This window comes from Monodelphis domestica, chromosome 5, assembly GCF_027887165.1.
Source record: "Monodelphis domestica isolate mMonDom1 chromosome 5, mMonDom1.pri, whole genome shotgun sequence".
NCBI lineage: Eukaryota > Metazoa > Chordata > Mammalia > Didelphimorphia > Didelphidae > Monodelphis > Monodelphis domestica.
In genome coordinates, this window is record NC_077231.1 from 95,137,643 (window position 1) to 95,154,742 (window position 17,100).

General features: G+C 45.5%; 2 protein-coding genes across 8 annotated transcripts in view; one reads left to right on the forward strand and one right to left on the reverse strand.

The window, feature by feature from the left end:
• PRDM4 (PR/SET domain 4) overlaps positions 1-8,340 on the reverse strand; it is a 30,535-nt gene extending 22,195 nt beyond the window's left edge. Inside the window, exons 1-4 of one of the 7 annotated variants that reach the window (XM_007503370.3) lie at positions 8,209-8,340; positions 7,598-7,733; positions 2,004-2,122; positions 1,316-1,592 (exon numbers count right to left, since the gene is read on the reverse strand). In XM_007503370.3, coding sequence (XP_007503432.2) covers positions 1,316-1,547 — 232 coding nt within the window. In that variant the 5' untranslated portion in view covers positions 1,548-1,592; positions 2,004-2,122; positions 7,598-7,733; positions 8,209-8,340. Of the gene's footprint in view, positions 1-1,315; positions 1,593-1,999; positions 2,123-7,397; positions 7,968-8,208 lie in introns of those variants that run through there. The other 6 variants (XM_056798816.1, XM_056798817.1, XM_007503371.3 and 3 more) reach the window with 6 other exon arrangements.
• Positions 8,341-13,548: 5,208 nt separating this feature from the next.
• ASCL4 (achaete-scute family bHLH transcription factor 4) lies at positions 13,549-15,566 on the forward strand. The gene has a single exon (XM_056798818.1). It carries the CDS (start codon positions 14,146-14,148, stop codon positions 14,695-14,697), a length of 552 nt encoding a protein of 183 aa, XP_056654796.1. The 5' UTR covers positions 13,549-14,145; the 3' UTR covers positions 14,698-15,566.
• The last annotated feature ends 1,534 nt before the right edge of the window (positions 15,567-17,100 follow it).

Consider the following 17,100-nt stretch of genomic DNA (forward strand, 5'->3'; position numbering starts at 1 on the left):
AGTAAAATAAAATAAAATAAGAAATCTAAATTCCAGTTCTGCAATTAATGGTCTAACTTTACAATTTTTAGATTATTAAAAAAAACCTTTCCTTTTCTGTCTTAGAATAAATACTAAGTATTGGTTCTAAGGCAGAAAAACAGTAAGGACTAGGCAACAAGGGTTAAGTGACTTGCTGAAGGTCACACAGCTAAGAAGTGTCTGAGGTCAGATTTAAAACCAGATGTTTCTGTCTCCAGGCCTGGCATTCTATTCAGTGAACTACCTAGCTGCCCCTAAGTTTTTTTCTACTTTAAGATTGGTTCTACAATAACTAATAAAGAGTCAAAATTATCATGAAGATTTTTATGCTGCTTAAGCTCCAATAAACCAATTATTCAAAGATAATTCAGATAACAAGTAAATGGTGAGTGTCCATATAATGTGATTAAAAATCTTAAATTAAAACTTGATCTACTGAAGGGTCTTAGTGACTATAAGCTCAGTCCCTTCATTCCACAACAAGAGGAGCCTAAGGCACAGGAGGGGATGTGACTTATCCATGGACTCAGAAGTGAGAATAAAAATCAGGATTTGAACTCAAGTCCCCTGACTCCAGCAATAGTGAGTGTTCTTTCTCACTGGCATAAAGACAGTGCCTTAGACAGAGTGGCTTGTCCAATCAAAGAATTCTGAAACAGAATCCTGAAGCTGGAGGCTGCCCTGGAGATTGTGTAGCTTAACATACATAGGCTTAAGAGAGAAGTCCCATCTCTGACCATGAGCATCCATGGAGCGGAGCATTGGAAAGCCTCAGATGTCAAGCAGCCTCTGGCTTGTTTCCATGGCGAAGCAGGAATGAAAAGATGCTCTGCCTGATGTGAGCTGGATTCTGCTAATTGTGGAGGAGGCTGATTCATAGCCAAGTCTTCAAGGAAGTGGAGAGATTTACATGTCACCCATACTCATGACCTCTTCTTGGGCAAGTACATCAGGGCACTATGATCAGGAGTAAGAGGTGGAGAGAAGCTTCCCTCACCAGAAAGTGCCAGAAGAAGCTGTTGAGAGCAAGGCTCTCATGGAAAGAAGGGAAGGGAATTCCTCTTTCTCTCCCTCCTGACTACAGCCAGATAGCTCTTGTCCTTGGACAGGTAAATCATTTCTCCTCCACTTCCTGAAAAGTGTACTCCAGCTTCGTTAGCTATCAAAGCATAATGCCAGTGTCTGCCATCCAACTGCCATGCCCCTTTGAGTTCAAGGAACCACCTAGTAACTGATGGAGAACAGAGTTCCGTGTCAGCACAATCTCCTCATCTGGCAGAGCTCCACCACTCACCTGGGGCAGGGATGGCATTGTGAGTAGGTGAGGTAGCCAGGCCAAGGTGACTTCCTGAGACTGGCAAGGCATTGCTTACAGAGGATGAAGCCAGCTGCTCCATCCCCACAGGACTCAGGTTCATTTCATTCATTCTAGGAAAGAGCGGCAAACAGTGGTCAGCTGAATCGCTGTTGGCCTCGGGAAGGATGCCCCAGAGCAAAGAGGGGTCCTTCAGTGTAGCACCTAACATGGCTCAATTGGAATCAGACATCGCTAAGCCCACAGGCTGCCGGCCCTGCGTGACAAGGAGAAAAAAGTCATCCACAGCTTTTCACTTATGGTTTCCATATCTTTCTTTCTTTTTTAAACCCTCACCTTCTGTCTTAGAATAAATACTAAGTATCACTTTCAAGACAGAAGAGTTGTAAGGGCTAGACAACTGGAGTTATTTTATTTGCCCAGGTTGCTGGGCAAAGAAGAATCTGTGGTCAAATTTGAACCCAAATTTGAACTCCTGTCTCCAGACCTGGTTCTCTATCCATTAAGCTACCTTGCAGCCCCATTTCTATTTCTTTCTGAACCTCGCAGCCCCATTTCTATGTCTTTCTGAAAATGGCTTCTCTGTTCAGCTAAACCATAAGTTCTACAGATGGGTTTAAGCAAAGATAAAACAATCAAACTGCCAAGTGCTTATTTTCAAACCTGCCTGCAGGGCCTCCATCGGTGCTCTTCACTCACATCGAGGGAGGAACGTTACACAGGAAACTGTGAGCCTTAAAGTTGTCCAGCAGTGATCCAGCTATGCACAAGAATCGACTTTAAGATCTGTATTGGAGAGAGGCAGGGAAGCAGAGAGGAGATAGTGCTGAAAGCCCTGGGCTGAAATCCCATAGGATGGTCAGGAGAGAGTCTTTTTTCATATAAAAAATGGGAAGAATGAAAATATCACTGATGTGGTCTGCCTGTCAGGGCTTTCAAGAGGCTCTAGGGAGAGAATGTCAGTAAAGGACTTGCAGACCTTAGCTGTAAGTAAGGTACTACTTATGTCTCATCACCTCAATTAAAGAAAAAAAAAACACTTTACACTTTCCTCTAACATAATGTTTCAAAAGATTTTTGGTCCACACACCTCTACCACTCTAGACAATCTGACCCATCCATTCACACAATCAATTAAGAAAATATTTCCCTGTAATTAATGGTGTAGCTGCTGTGGATCAGGGAACACTAAGAGGTTACCAACAATGACATTACTTCTGACTACAAGCTGATCTCTAAGGGTAGCTGAGTGGTTCAGTGGATAGAGCTACAGGCCTGAAGATGGGAGGTCCTAGATTTGAGTCTGACCTCAGACACTTCCTACTAGGACCGTAGGCAAGTCACAACCCTATTTACCTAGGGAGGGAGGGAGGGAGGGAGGGAGGGAGGAAGGAAGGAAGGAAGTAAGGGAGGGAGGGAGGGAGGGAGGGAGGGAGGGAGGGAGGAACTAATTGCTAACTAATATCTAATCTACATTAGCACCAAAGAGACCAGGCAGCAGAAACCAAGAGAAGCTCACTAGCATAAGGGATTCTCTGAGCCACTGGAAGTCACAATGATACTGTCTCCTCTTCCAAGGACACCCAAAACATAGTGCCCCAGGTAAACCTAGGTAACCCCAAAGAAGATTTTGTTTTAGAAATCAACAGGCTACAGGGGCAGCTGGGTAGCTCAGTGGATTGAGAGCCAGGCCTAGAGATGAGAGGTCCTAGGTTCAAATCTGGCCTCAGACACTTCCCAGCTGTGTGACCCTGGGCAAGTCACCTGACCCCCATTGCCTAGCCATTACCACTCTTCTGCCTTGGAGCCAATACACAGTATTGACTCTAAGATGGAAGGTAAGGGTTAAAAAAAAGAAAGAAAGAAAGAAAGAAATCAACAGGCTAAAATTATCCAAACAAAACACCTCTTAAAGAACATGAACTTTTTCCTTCCATACATCTCACAGTACCTAGAACAATCAAAGAAAGGAGTGATGTAATCATATTGTGGTAGGTGAACTATTTTAATATTCATAAGCCAGTTAACTTCACAGCATTCCAAAGTCACAGACTTCACCCAGTCATAAATGTGTGTCCTTGGGGTTATCAAACTCTGAGCATACCCTATGACTCAGCAATACTACTACTAAGTCTGCAGTCCAAAGAGATGCAAAAAAGGAAAAAGAAAAAGACCCATATGTACAGAAATATTGATCTTTTTGTGTTAGCAAAGAACGGGAAATTGAAGGGATGCCCATCACTTTGGGAATGGTTGAACAAGTCATGATATACGACTGTGATGTAAGAAATTACAAGCAGGATGCTGTCAGAAAAACTTGGGAAGATTTATATGAACTAATGAAGAGTGAAGTGAGCAAAACCAGGACAAAGGACAACATCATATACTGTGACAGCAATATTGGATGATCATCAACTGTGAAAGACTTGGCTACTCTCAGCAATATAATGATCCTGGGCAATTCCAAAGTACTTAAGATGACAAAAGCTCTCTATCTCCAAAGAAAGAACTGAGGGAGTCTGAATACAAACTGAAGCACATTTTTAAATTCTTCGTTATTTGGGGGAGGGGGGTGCTCTATGTTTTCTTTTACAACTTAGTTTATCTTTATATGGACATGCTCTGAAATAAAAATAAACATCGATAATCTATATCAAATTGCTTGTCCTCTCAAGGAGCATGGTAGGGAGGAAGAGAGAGAATTTGGAACTTAGAATTTTTTTAATTGTAAAAAAGATTTGTTTACATTAAGAAAAATAAAACAAAAAAAATTTTTTTTTAAAGTGTGCCCTTGGAGCAGGCAATTAACTATATAAATTCAGTGCAAACTCTAACCCTCTAATGGGCAGGCAACAAAATCCCAAGGCTTCATGAGACCCACATATCCATTACTCTTGGATGTCCTGAAACCTGAATGGGTCAATAATTAATCTGTTTTCTTCCCCCACCCCCACCCCCACCCCCAACATACAACTCCTGATGCCTTTGTCAAGATCTAGGCCTACCTCTGAGCCAGCCAGTCATCCACACCAATCTCCATATTACTTTTGGCTCTTCCTCTCTCCCTTTAATACAGCAATCAAGGGCCTCTACCATCTGGGGCTCCCTTATTTGTCCAATTTTCTCCTGTGGTATAAGGACTATTCCCCACTTGTGAACTGTACATTGCAGTAAAATTGGAAACCCCCACCCTCTGACCCCCATTTTCCCCTGGCCCTTTCACACCATTCATTTCTAGCCTGTGGCATGCCCTTCCCCAGCCTAGCCCTGCATTCATTGGTCTAACTTCTGGTGAGGAAACTCTTTGCCAATGCATCCGCACCACATATAGCCAGGAGATGTCAGAGAAGGGATCTGAGCCAAAGTCTTTTGACTGTAAAGTAGCCTCCTTCCATTTTATATTATTGTTATCCATGTGAGCTCCATGAGCTCAGAGGCCACATGCTAATCATCTTTTTAGAATCACCAAGGGGACAAATTGTGGTATCTGATGGTAATGGAATACTATTATGCTCAAAGGAAATATTAACTGGAGAAATTCCATGTGAACTGGAACGACCTCCAGGAAGTGATGCAGCAGAACCAGGAGAACATTGTACACAGAGACTGATACACTGTGGCGCAATGGAATATAATGGACTTCTCTACTAGCAGCAATGCAATGACCCAGGACAATTCTGAGGGACTCGTGAGAAAGAATGTATTCACATCCAAAGAAAGAACTGTGGGAGCAGAAACACAGAAGAAAAACAACTGCTTGATCACATGGGTCGATTGGGGATATGATTGGGGTTGTTGACTTTAATTGATCACCCTAGTGCAAACATCAATAATATGGAAATAGGTTTTGAACAATGATGCTTGTAAAACCCAGTGGAATTGCTCATTGGCTCCAGGATGGGGGAGGGGGGCAGAGAGGAAAGGGAAAGAACATGAATCATGTAACCATAAAATAAATATTCTAAACGAATTAATTAAATTAAAAAAAAAAAGAATCACTGAGGGGCTTAGCACAGGACTCGGCTCATACAAGAGGCAGGTCAGCATTATGATGCTGCATTGGTTGGACAGGTTCTATACTACAAGGTATCCCATGCTGGGATATAAAAATCTCTCCACCAAAACACACACACACACACACACACACACACACACACACACACACACACACACACACACGGTATGGAAAAGCTGCCCTAACTTTAATTTCTGGAAATTTTGTTAGATAATTCACATTGTCAAGCTTTCTCTGGAGGATGTTACATCAACAACACTACAAGAAAACCAATATGACTCTAATGTAGTTAGGGTATGCAGTAAATATGGCTATGGCCTCTGTTAGTATGATCATAATTAAAGCCATCAGCAACAACTCCTGTCATGAAGACACTCCTAAATAAGAGTGGACTACAAGATAGCTGGCTGGCCTTCAGGCAAAAATGTAAATAGTGTGAGGACTCCCAGGTGCAATCAGAACAAGGATGGCTTAGCAGATACTGTTTTGGATGACTTGCTAAAATGGGGCAACTGTTCTCTGGCAGCCTCAAACCAAGGGCAAGAACTTTATACACATAAATCTCCTCAGCATCTTCATCTAAGAAGCAAGGAATTCATCTTGCATTCTCTTCTATTCTACATGTGCCTACCAGTTCTCCATTCTATTCCAGCCCCAAACCTGTTCAGCAGCTGCCTTAGGTAGATGTGACCATTATCATGACCTTAGATACTCTTTTTGTTTTCTTTACTCATCTTCAAATGAGCTCATCATTTCTTCCCCTTCCACACATGCTGCCTCTGATCAAGCCAGGGAGGCTTGTTCTCAAACCTCTACTCTTAACTTCACAAACAAAATGCCAACTGCAAATTACTAACTTCATCACTCCCTACCTGGCAAAATTAAGGAGAGTTTTTAACAAACACATCTGTGAATAAATTTGCTGTCTTTCCTCAAGAGGGGCAATATATTACTGGAGTCAGCCTTACAGTCAGAGAGACCCGGGTCCAAGTCCCTTCTCTGCCACCTCCTGGCTGTGTTCAGGTGCCAATCTGCATTGGCAAAGAGAGTTCTCTCACTGGGAATCAGACTAATGAATTCAGGTTTGTCCAAAACAATCTTTCCCAATCCCAAACTTACTTTATATCATAGGTTCATGGGTCCAGAGTGGGAAAGCTGCAGATGAGGAACCAAGGCAAAGAGCAGATCAGTAACTGATCCAGAATCATCTGGCTGGTAAGTGATGGGCAAAACTTGAGCCTCCACTTCTAACCCCATACCCAGAACTCTTATCCACTGAATCGCAAAAAAAACAAATATAAACAACCAACCAAATTAAAATGTAGTTGGCCAGACCTAGAAAAAGAAGGTCCTTCCTTCAATTCTGGCTTCAGACACACTTCCTAGCTGTATGATCCTTGGTGAGTCACTTAAACCCCATTGCCTGGCCTTTACTGCTCTTATGCCTTGGAATCAATACACAGTCTTGATTCTAAGACAGAAGGAAAGGGTTTAACAAAATGTAATTGAAAAATTAACCCAATAAATAGATATAAAAGAGCCCAATGTTAATGTGTGGTTTTCTAATGTATGGCTTAGAGGCTGACGTCCCAGCACTGCTTTACCTTGCCTCCCTTAAAGACAACTTTGGTAAGACTCGGCAGGTATAAATGCTGAAACTTGTAGGACCTAACCTCAGAACTACAGAGAAAGCTTAGCTCGACAGCATGAAGTGTTCACACCAGCACTTTCTTGACTGCTGCATGGTGAAGTGGAAAGTTATACCATATGGTAACAACAAAAATGCAAGATGGAAACACCAAGATCTAAATTTAGCTGAAAAAGTGTGCATGTGTGTGGGGTGATTAAAAGAATGAAAAATATTGCAATGGGGGAGAATTTTAGGAAGAAATTAAAAAAAGGAGAAACAAAGCTCCGTAGAATCAGAAGGAAAGGGTTAAAAGTGTAAGCTAAATGCATCTGGGTTCAGGGAAAGGCACCCCAAATTTCAACCTGCAGCTTTTAGAGGGGGCAGTGCAAACTGGGGGCTCCCAAGGCCTGACTCACCAGGTGTGCCAGGTTCCCCTTGTCCACCTCGGAAAGGTGAGGGCCAGCTAGGGTCGCAGTGTCGGGATCGTCCAGAGCCCGGAGAAGGGGCCCCAGGGTGGGAGCCCAGACAAAGACTCATGGGGTTGCCCGCGCCCGACCCTCCGCATCCGGGGGGAGGGAGGGAGGAATGCCCGCGGGGGGGCGGGGTCACAGCTCACCTGGGATGCATCGGCTCCACGCCAGGTGTCAGCCCCAGGGGCCGGGGGTCAGCCCCCCGGGAGAGGGGGCGCTCAGTCTTCCGGGGGGCCCCTATAGCGCATCCCGGGACTCGGCGGGGGAGCCTGAGGCTGGATCCTGCGGGAGGGAGAAGGCAGCGGCTGAGCGACGCCTACCCCGCCCCCGCGACCCCCGGCCCTCCCCCTGCACACACCTCTTTTTTTTTTTTTTTTTTTTGAGCCTAACTTTGCACGCGCATCCTCCGGCCCCCGCCGGGGGAGGAGCCGCAGAGGCGCATGCGCATCGAGGGCGCGCGCAGCCAATGCTCATCCTCGTGCCCTCCCGGGGAACCCCGGGCCTCCGAGCCCGCCCTACCCGCCACGCACGCGCAGACGAGTGTCGGGGGAGGAGCGCCAGCGCCAATTCCGCTTTGTTTCCCTGGCCGCGGACGACTAGTGAAAACCCCGCCCCCTCGTTACACCCGCTCACCCCGCCCCCCCACCTGTGCGCACGCGTCCCAGGTGTCTCCCCTCCCCCATTCCCCAGCGACCGAGCACCTCCCCTCTCTCTGCCCGCGAGCGCGACCCTTCCTGACCCCGCCGTCCCCCCTCACCTCCACCCGCACTCTCCAAAGTGCCTCTCCGCTACCACCTCTCCTCAGTCTCTGCTTCTCTCAGACCTCCCCCTCGCACCCTCCCGTGGTCCCCCCCCCCAACGGCCGTTCTGCCCTCTGGCGCCCCCCCCACCCCCTTCTGCGCGTGCGCACCGAGACCCCCTCCCGAGGAGGCGGCGTAGGGAGGGGTCGGGGAGAGAGAGAGAGAGAGAGAGAGAAAGAGATGGCGCAGAGGAGTTGATCGCCGAGTCATCGATCTACGGTTGCTAAGCGAGGGAGGCGGGTGGAAGGGTCGAGAACTTGAGATGGCTGGCAATGTCGTCAGCCTAAGGCGCGCTCCCCATGGGGCATGCGCGGTGTGAGACAAGCGCTTGCAAGACCACATGTACAGTGTGCCAGCCACGAGGGACCTTAGATCCTGGAACAGGGAATGTCAGAGCTGGAAGGGAATATAGAACAAGGAATGTCAGGGCAGGAAGGGGACTGAGAACATAGCATGGTGCCTTTGGAGGCAGAGAACCTGGATGTGAATCCTGACTCACATCCTCCACTTATTGCCTGTGTGACTTTATGGAAGGCCTCACTAGCCTCTGAAGACTAGAACTGGCCAAGGCCAAAGACACTCTCTCAACATAGTGGGTGCTATCATTATTATTATTCCATGGCTTATTAAAATATGTGTTGTTGGGGGCAACTGGATAGCTCAGTGGATTGAGAGCCAGGCCTAGATATGGGAGGTCCTAGGTTCAAATCTGGCCTCAGACACTTCCCAGCTGTGTGACCCTGGGCAAGTCACTTGACCCCCCATTGCCTAGCCCTTACTGCTCTTCTGCCTTGGAGCCAATACACAGTATTGACTCCAAGATGGAAGGTGAGAGTTTAAAATAAATAAAATAAAATATATGTTGTTAATGTGTTTTGGTAGATAGAGCACTAGTCTTTAAGTCAAGAGGTGCCAGAGTCAAATCAATGGAGGTAGGCAGTAATAGAAGGGGACCCCCATGTTCTGAAGTCTTGTATTCTTCACCATTTAGCGCTAGTTAAGCAAAAACTTGCAAGCATTTAACTTTTGCATATTGTTAATCCCTTATACTATTCCATTCTCCATTTACATCAGTTATACTGGTCTTATACTGTATTATACCTTCTCTCCTGAAATAAGGGCATTCCAGGGAGCTAGTAAGGCTTCTCCCATGGGGTTTTCTGCCTGAAACTCCCCAAAGCATCCCAAAGCAGGGGCAGACTGTTCAATAAATATGCAAATCCTGATCCATTCTTCCTCCATTTTGTGCTTGAGGAGATTTTTAAAACTAAATGTACAAATTTATATTTAAATCTATTAAATTTCATTCACCTTAGTGTTCTATCCTGTCAAAATCTTTGTGAATCCTGATTCTGACACCCAGCATATTAACCATCCCTCCCTGCTTCATATCATTTGCAAATTTTGATACGATCGCATTTGATTAAATAATTGTGTGGAAGCACACACACACACACACACACACACACACACACACACACACACACACACACACCCTCCAGAAACCAAAGGAAAGATTTAAATATGAACAAATAACACATTGAGGAAGGTGATTTAGTATCTAAAAAGTCATCAAAAACTATAGAATGTGTATGTGTGATATCCATAAATGTTCACATGGGTTTTTCCAGATGTAACTCAAAAAAAAGAGGCATGAATAGATATCTCTGGAGTCACCTTGGCCCATCCTTCTTTAGTGGAATCTTTGATTTCTATAAGGGTTGGTGAGGGGGTGTGAAACAGGAGACTGGGGCTACAAAGAAGAATCAGGAAGACTTCAATTCAAATCCAAACTCATGAATTAGCTGTGTGACCCAGAACAATTTATCTCCAAAGAGGAGTCACTGGTATCTATTCCTCCCTCTGCAAATAAAGTTAGTCTAATGGAAATAAGTTTTTAGTTCAAGCCACTGTCCTGATCATTAACTCTTAAAGGGGAAGGATCGATCCAAGCCATCTATCCAAAGGCTATCACTCATAACTGTATACAAAATAAATTCATTTGTCCATGGAAGACTGAAATCAAGTTTTGCAGATTAGAATATGAGACTGTATACAAAGTGAATGAGTTCTCCCACTGGAAATAAGATGTCTCAGCTCAACCATTGTTGTTTTGTGGCTTTATTTGAGGTTTTCTTGGTAGAAATCCTGGAATGGTTTGCCATTTCCTACTCTAGCTCATTTTATAAATGAGTAAACTGAGGCAAATAGAGTTAAGACTTGCTCGGGGTCACATAGCAAGTTAAGTGTCTGAAGCTTAATTTAAATTCATGAGGATAAATCTTTTTGATCAGGTCCAGAAGTCTATCTACTGTGCCACCTACCTGTCCTAGCTCAACCATTAGAGAGAGTTCCTGACTTCACTCAGGAGGAAATTTCCAAGTCTCTAGTATGGTAAACTGGGACCAGGATCATGGTTGAGGCAATGACACTTTTCTCCACATGACAGATATTTCTGGAGTCTTTCTTTCTTTCCAGGGACCATTCCCTGATGAGAGTTTTAACCCACTCATATCTTCTCTCAACTCTGGAAACCAGAAGAACCAGGACCCCTCATCTTCCAAGCTCTGCCAACTCCTCCTCAGATAGGCATGACGTACCCAATAATCATTTTCCATGAATGAAGTGGCATATAAAAATAGGTATGGGGTCACAAAAAATGCCCACAACTCCACAGAAGTCAAGAAGAACTAGATATGACAAAAGGCCCATTGAAATGAAAGAAAAGAGATTAGCAACCATGTAGGCTCAGTAAAATAGTGTTCTTCCCAGGCTTCTCTGAATTCCTCATTTTGATTGTTTTTTTTTTATTAAACAATAATTTTTCTGATGCATTCATATGCCACAATCTGTTTAGCCATCCCTAGTTGGTAAGTAACTGATTTATTTCTAGTTTTGGTTGTTTTTTTTTACCACCACAATATACCACAAAGAGTATTGTGAATATTTTGGAGTATATGGTGACTTTTTGTCTCTGACCTCCTTGGAGTATATACCTAGCAATGGGATCTTTGGAAGATTATGGACATTATATATTTTTTTAAAGTATAATTCCAAATTGCATTCCAGAATGGTTGGAACAATTCATAGCTCCACCAACTATATATTAGTTTGTCTGTCTTTCCACAGTCCTTATGACATTGAGTATTTCCATTATCTTAGCCAATTTGCTAAAACAAAGTGAAACCTTAGAGTTTTTAATTTCTATTTTCTTATTAGTGATTCAAAGAAATCTTTCAAACATCTGTTAATAGTTGACAGTTCTCTGAAAAGTATTTGTTTATGTCTATCAACCACTTATCCACTGGGTAAGGGCTCTTGGTCTTATATATTTGTATAACAAATGAGATTTTTTAAAAGACAATAATGGTAAAGTGCTTAGCACAGTGCCAGGAACTAGTAAACACTTAATAAATTTTGCCCCTTTCCCCAAATAAATCTTGTCTCCTTCCCTTTGTTCCCCTTTTTCTCTTAGGATCTCCAGCATATAAGATTTTTTCTTTTTTCTTTTTAATCCTTACCTTTTTCTTAAAATCGATACTAAGCATTGATTCCAAGGCAGAAGAGTGGCAGGAGTTAAGTAATTTAGCTAAGCCAAAAAAATTGGGGTTAAATAATTTACCTGGGGTCACACAGAAGTAAGGAAAGTCAAATTTGAACCTAGGACCTCCCATCTCTAGGCCTGGCTCTCAGTCCACTGAGCTGTCTCCTAATATGTTTTTAAGGAGATTTTGGAGTCAGAGGACCTGGGATTGAATATGGGCCTGTGTGACCTCAGGCAAATCACTTTATCTAACTGGGTCTTCATTTTCCTTATCTGTAAAATGAGACCTATGGATCAAATGATTTTCTGGATCTTACCAGGTGGCTCTATAAATCCTATGCCTGTCAACTAGACTTTACCATTCTTTTGTTTACCAGGATAAATCTCAGGGTAAGTTAGATTATTAAGAGGTGACTAACCTGTCACTGAAAGGGATAATTATTTCCTGTTATGGAAGTGTTTTCCAGTAGCTTCAGGCAGCTCCTCAAGAGTAAATAGTGAAATAAATACAGCACATGACCAGGAGCATGTTGGGGCTATACCATGAAAGTAAACTAGAAGCAAAAGGTCCATGCCTAAAGTTAGGGCCCAGGATGGTCCCACTGGTTTTTCTGATAGATTTGCAGTGAAAATATTTAAAAGTGTGGATCTCTCTCTCCTCTCTCTCTCTCTCTTTTCTCTCTCACTCTCTATCTCTATTTCTCTGTCTCTCTCTCTCCCTCACACACACACACACACACACACACAACCCTGGACACTGATGATACAATTGGGCTTTGGGGGACTTTCATCTTCAAAGGCTTTCACTTACCCAAATGGACTAATTAGTCATTTTGGGTTGTGTGGCAAAAAATCAACTCTTCAAAGCCAGCCTCACTTCTCCCTGAACTGGGACTCCCAGCCTTTTAAGTAGAGCATATTCACCCCCAAGGGGAAAATAAATTATCTGTGTGAACATTGAAAAGAAAGGAAATAGCTCCCTGTGCTCTATGGAAGGACAGGGTCCTTGGATTCTGGGTGGGATTATAGGAGGTTGGGGAACTGCACTTAGGGATGTTTACAGTAAGCACCAGGAAAACCGTCTGGCAGCATTTGTTACTGTGGTGCCTTTTGATGGTTTTCCTTCCACTCCTTTTCTTCCTCTCCACTCTCATTTTCTCTTTCTCTTCCTTTCTTTTACTTGATTTTCTCTTTTGCTCTCTTTTCTCATTCTCTTTTTCTTTCTTTCTTTCTTTTCCTTTCTTTCTTTTCTCTTTTTTCTTCCTTACTCTTTTCTTCTTTCTTTCCTCTCCTTCCTCCCTCTTTTTCTTCCTTCTTTTCTTTCCTTCCTCCCTTCTTTTCCTTCTTTTCTCCTCTTCCTTCCTCTCTCCGCTTTCTTTCTTTCCTTTCTGAACTGACAGAATATTTGGAAGAAAAGGAAGAGAATTCCTTTATGTAGTCATAGCTTTAAAAAAAAAAAAAGTTTCCCTAGTCCCCTTTTGACCTGACTAATTGGGAATAGATTTCCTACGTGCAGTCACTATTAAACTATATCTTCCTGTCCCCTTTAAATTGGACAAATTAGAAATAGATTTCGGAGATTGAAGAGGGAGGCCCAGAGCTTTCTCGTTTCCCCTGGGGTCCTCCTGGATTGGACACACCTTACAACCACAAGAGAGCACTCTCTCCTTTGATGATTTACCCCCCTCCACCTCCCTGGGAATAAAAGAGCAAGTTTTAAGTTTGCAAACAGTCTAAGAGCTCTTCCCATTAGCCCAGAACACCAGAAACCACAAAGGCTCCAGTTGAGTTTTGATTTTCAAGGAGAAAAGCCTCTGGTGAACTCTTTCTCGGCCTGCCGGCAGATCCTCGGGTTCCTGGGCGGGGCTCTCCCCAGCCCCGAACATTCCTGTGCACTTTGCAAGCTGCTCATCTCCTGAAGACCTCGACTCAGTGGATTATAATAATTGAAAAGCACTGGGAGCTTGGGAAGATTACTTTGTGTTGGGTGTGCGCTGGCATTTCCAGGCTAACGGACAGAATGTAGGGGACCCTTTGTTATCCTTTGAAAGGAGAAGATCAGAGTGGGGGAAAGGTGGCTTTAAAGTCTGGATTAGGGGTCCTGCAAACCTTGCCTCCCAGCTCAGCTCAGATCCTTATATAAAGACCTCAGAGCGCAGCGGACTTTGTAAGTCAGGGAAAGTTGCCTGGAAGCCTCGTCGGCCACCTGGCTTGGCTGATTCCTCCCTGCACCCCCGATCTCCGACGCAGCTAGACGGGGGCATGGTGCTGTTGATTTGGGGGTCTCCAGATAACACTCGCGCCCGCTTGGACATCGAGCCCTTTGGGGCCTCATTTTTTTCAGCAAAGAATGGAGGGCAGGAAGTCTGATAGGAGCCTGAAAACAATCCCGTATCACCTAGCTGCTGCGTCCACGAGCGTGCCAGGGACTCGAACCCGGCTCTCGTTGGGAGAACCCTTCCGGGTCTCCTTCCACCTGGACAGAACTTACTGGGACCAGGCCTACTACCGAGGCTGCTCGGGCAGATTCGCCTGCTTTCCCCTGCCGGGACAGCTTGGGGTGTTAGACTGCGCCTTCGAACCAGCCTTCATCCAAAAACGGAACGAGAGGGAGAGGCAGAGGGTGCGCTGTGTGAATGAGGGATACGCCCGCCTCCGGGACCACCTCCCCCGGGAGCTGGTGGAAAAGCGTCTCAGCAAGGTGGAGACCCTCAGAGCTGCCATTGGCTACATCAAACATCTCCAGAGTCTCCTGGACCGGCATTCTCTGGGCGCTTGCGGCAAGGCCAAAGACGGGCCGACCCTGTCCAACCCTGACCCAAGAGCCGAGTGCAACAGTGACGGAGAATCCAAGACCTCCTCGGTCTCTTCTCCGTACAGCGAGTCCGAGGTCTGCAGCTAGGAAACACCCCGGGGGAGTGACATCACTTCTGGACCTCTCTCGTTCCCGTCTCCTGGTCCCAGCCTCAGCCAGGGAGCGTGCCTGTCGGTGTGCTTCCTCCTTCAGGCCGAGAGAGCCTTGAAATGCCTCGGTGGGGTGGGAAAGGCACTTTGGTCCTCTGGCTCTGAGGAGTTCCTCCCTTGAACCGGCACCTTTTCCGGTGTATCTTTTTCTGAAAAGCAGGGCTAAGAAAGCAGACAACCCAAGTCTGTGGGAGGGGAGGGATGGAAAATAGACTAGGAAAGGGGAAAAGCCGGGATGACAGATTCCTAGAATCCAGCCTTGACTTTCACTCCTTTAAAGAAACAAACACCTGGAAAGTCCGCTCCTAAGGGACGCTGGATGGGAAATTGGAGGAGATCCAAAGCTATTTCTAAAATGCCCTGAAAACGGGCGATCCTTCCGAGGAGAAATCCTGCCTGAACTCTCCTCGGTGTGAACGAGGCTCGGACCCTGATGTGCTCCCGCTTTGGGTGACTGGGACCTAAAGCTCACAGGCCACAGCCTGCTGCCCAAGAGGACCCTGGATGAATACTGGAGGAGCGGGAGGGGGGCGCCTTTGACAAGGCGGCTGTCAGCATCCCGCCTCGGAGCCCTTTGGAGCTGGTGGTACTGGCAGAAAAGAAAAGAGCCTAGACCGCGGAGGATCTCTTTGGGAGATGGGTGGGATGTTTGAAGATGGGGAAGAAATCAAAATCCATGTGAAAACTGCCCTCCACCTTTTTTCATCGATCTCCCCTTGGGGGGGGGGGGGTCCTCCTTCTTGCTCTTTTCTCACTTTCCCGCCTGCTCCATCTAATTTTGGATTAAAGTTGCCCGTGGTGACCACCCGAGATGATTGGGTGTGACTTAATGATGGTCGTGATGTGCTGGGGAAGAGAAGGAAGGGTCTGGCGGATACCGAGGGACAGGAAGGGGAGGCATATTTCCAAGTTTCTCTTGTCATGAAGACTCGGTGATAGGATCTGTTTTTTATACAAAACCAGCAGCACAGGTTTGAAAGACAGGCTGCAAGTGAAGGCAGCTGGGAACTCTTAAGAAACCCAAGTTTAGTCCTATGAGAGCACACAGATTCAGGTCCTGGCCAGGCTACTTTTTTCCTAAAACCCTTACCTTCTGTTCCATATCAATTATTTTTTTTAACCCTTACCTTCTTTCTCAGAATCAGTACTGGGTATTGGTTCTAAGGCAGAAAGAATGGTCAGGGCTAGGTTGTGGGGGTTAAGTGACTTGCCCAGGGGGTGCAGCTGGGTGGCACAGTGGATTGAGTCAGGCTCAAAGACAGGAGGTCCTGGGTTCAAATCTGGCCTCAGACACTTCCTAGCTGTGTGACCCTGGGCAAGTCACTTAACCACCATAGCCTTGCCCTTACCACTCTTCTGCCTTAAAACCAATACCCAGTATTGATTCTAAGATGGAAAGTAAGGTTGTTTTTTTTTTAAGTGACTTGCCCAGGGTCACACAACTAGGAAGTATCTGAGGTCAAAATTGAACCCAGGACCTCCTGTCTCTGAGTCTGACTCAATCCACTGAGCCACCCAACTGGCCCTCTCATATCGATTCTAAGAAGTGTAAGGGATGGGCAATGGGGGTTAAATGGTTTGACCAGGGTCACAAAGCTAGGGAGTGTCTGAGGCAGATTTGAATCTGGGTCCTTCCAATTCCAAACCTGGTGCCCCTATCCACCATGTTACCCAACTGGCCCTGTTCTGCAACTTATTCACTGTGTCTCTTCTCAATGAAGGGCCTTGGGTGGGTGGGGGGAGTGAAGGGGCTTTGAGTCTGTAAAAGGAGCTGGAACAGATCAAGGAGTTCTGCTCCTGGGTCTGAGCTTAAACAAGTTGATAAATGTACTTCATTAGAACTGGTTTCCTTTGTAATCCTATATATCTTGTGTTATGAATCTCAGTCTAAAACATGATTCTGAGAAAGGGTCCAGACTTCACCAGCCCGAGTGCCACAGAGCTCCAAGACACACAGAAGGGGAAGAAGCCCCAAACGAGATCTCTGAGATCCCCTCCCAACTCTGGATTCTCGTGCTTCGCGGGCAGTTGCCGCTGAGGGATGGAAGGCCATTGCCCACCTCTGACTTTGTTTCCTGATGCTCCCACAAGCCAGTGATTCCTTGTGGAAGTAATATGGTGGGGCCCACAGAGAACTGGACCCGTTACAGCTTTGTTCTCCATAGCCTGGTTTCCTCAGGTATTGGAATATCTGATCTATGAGCCAGGGTCAAGGGAACGGCTGACACTTTCCTAATTGGAGGGGGAGGGAGAAAGAGGGAGAAAGACAGAGGTGCAGAGAGGAAGGGAAGAGAGGGAGGAGAGGAGGAAAGGAGGGAAGGAGGGAAGGGGAAGGGAGAAA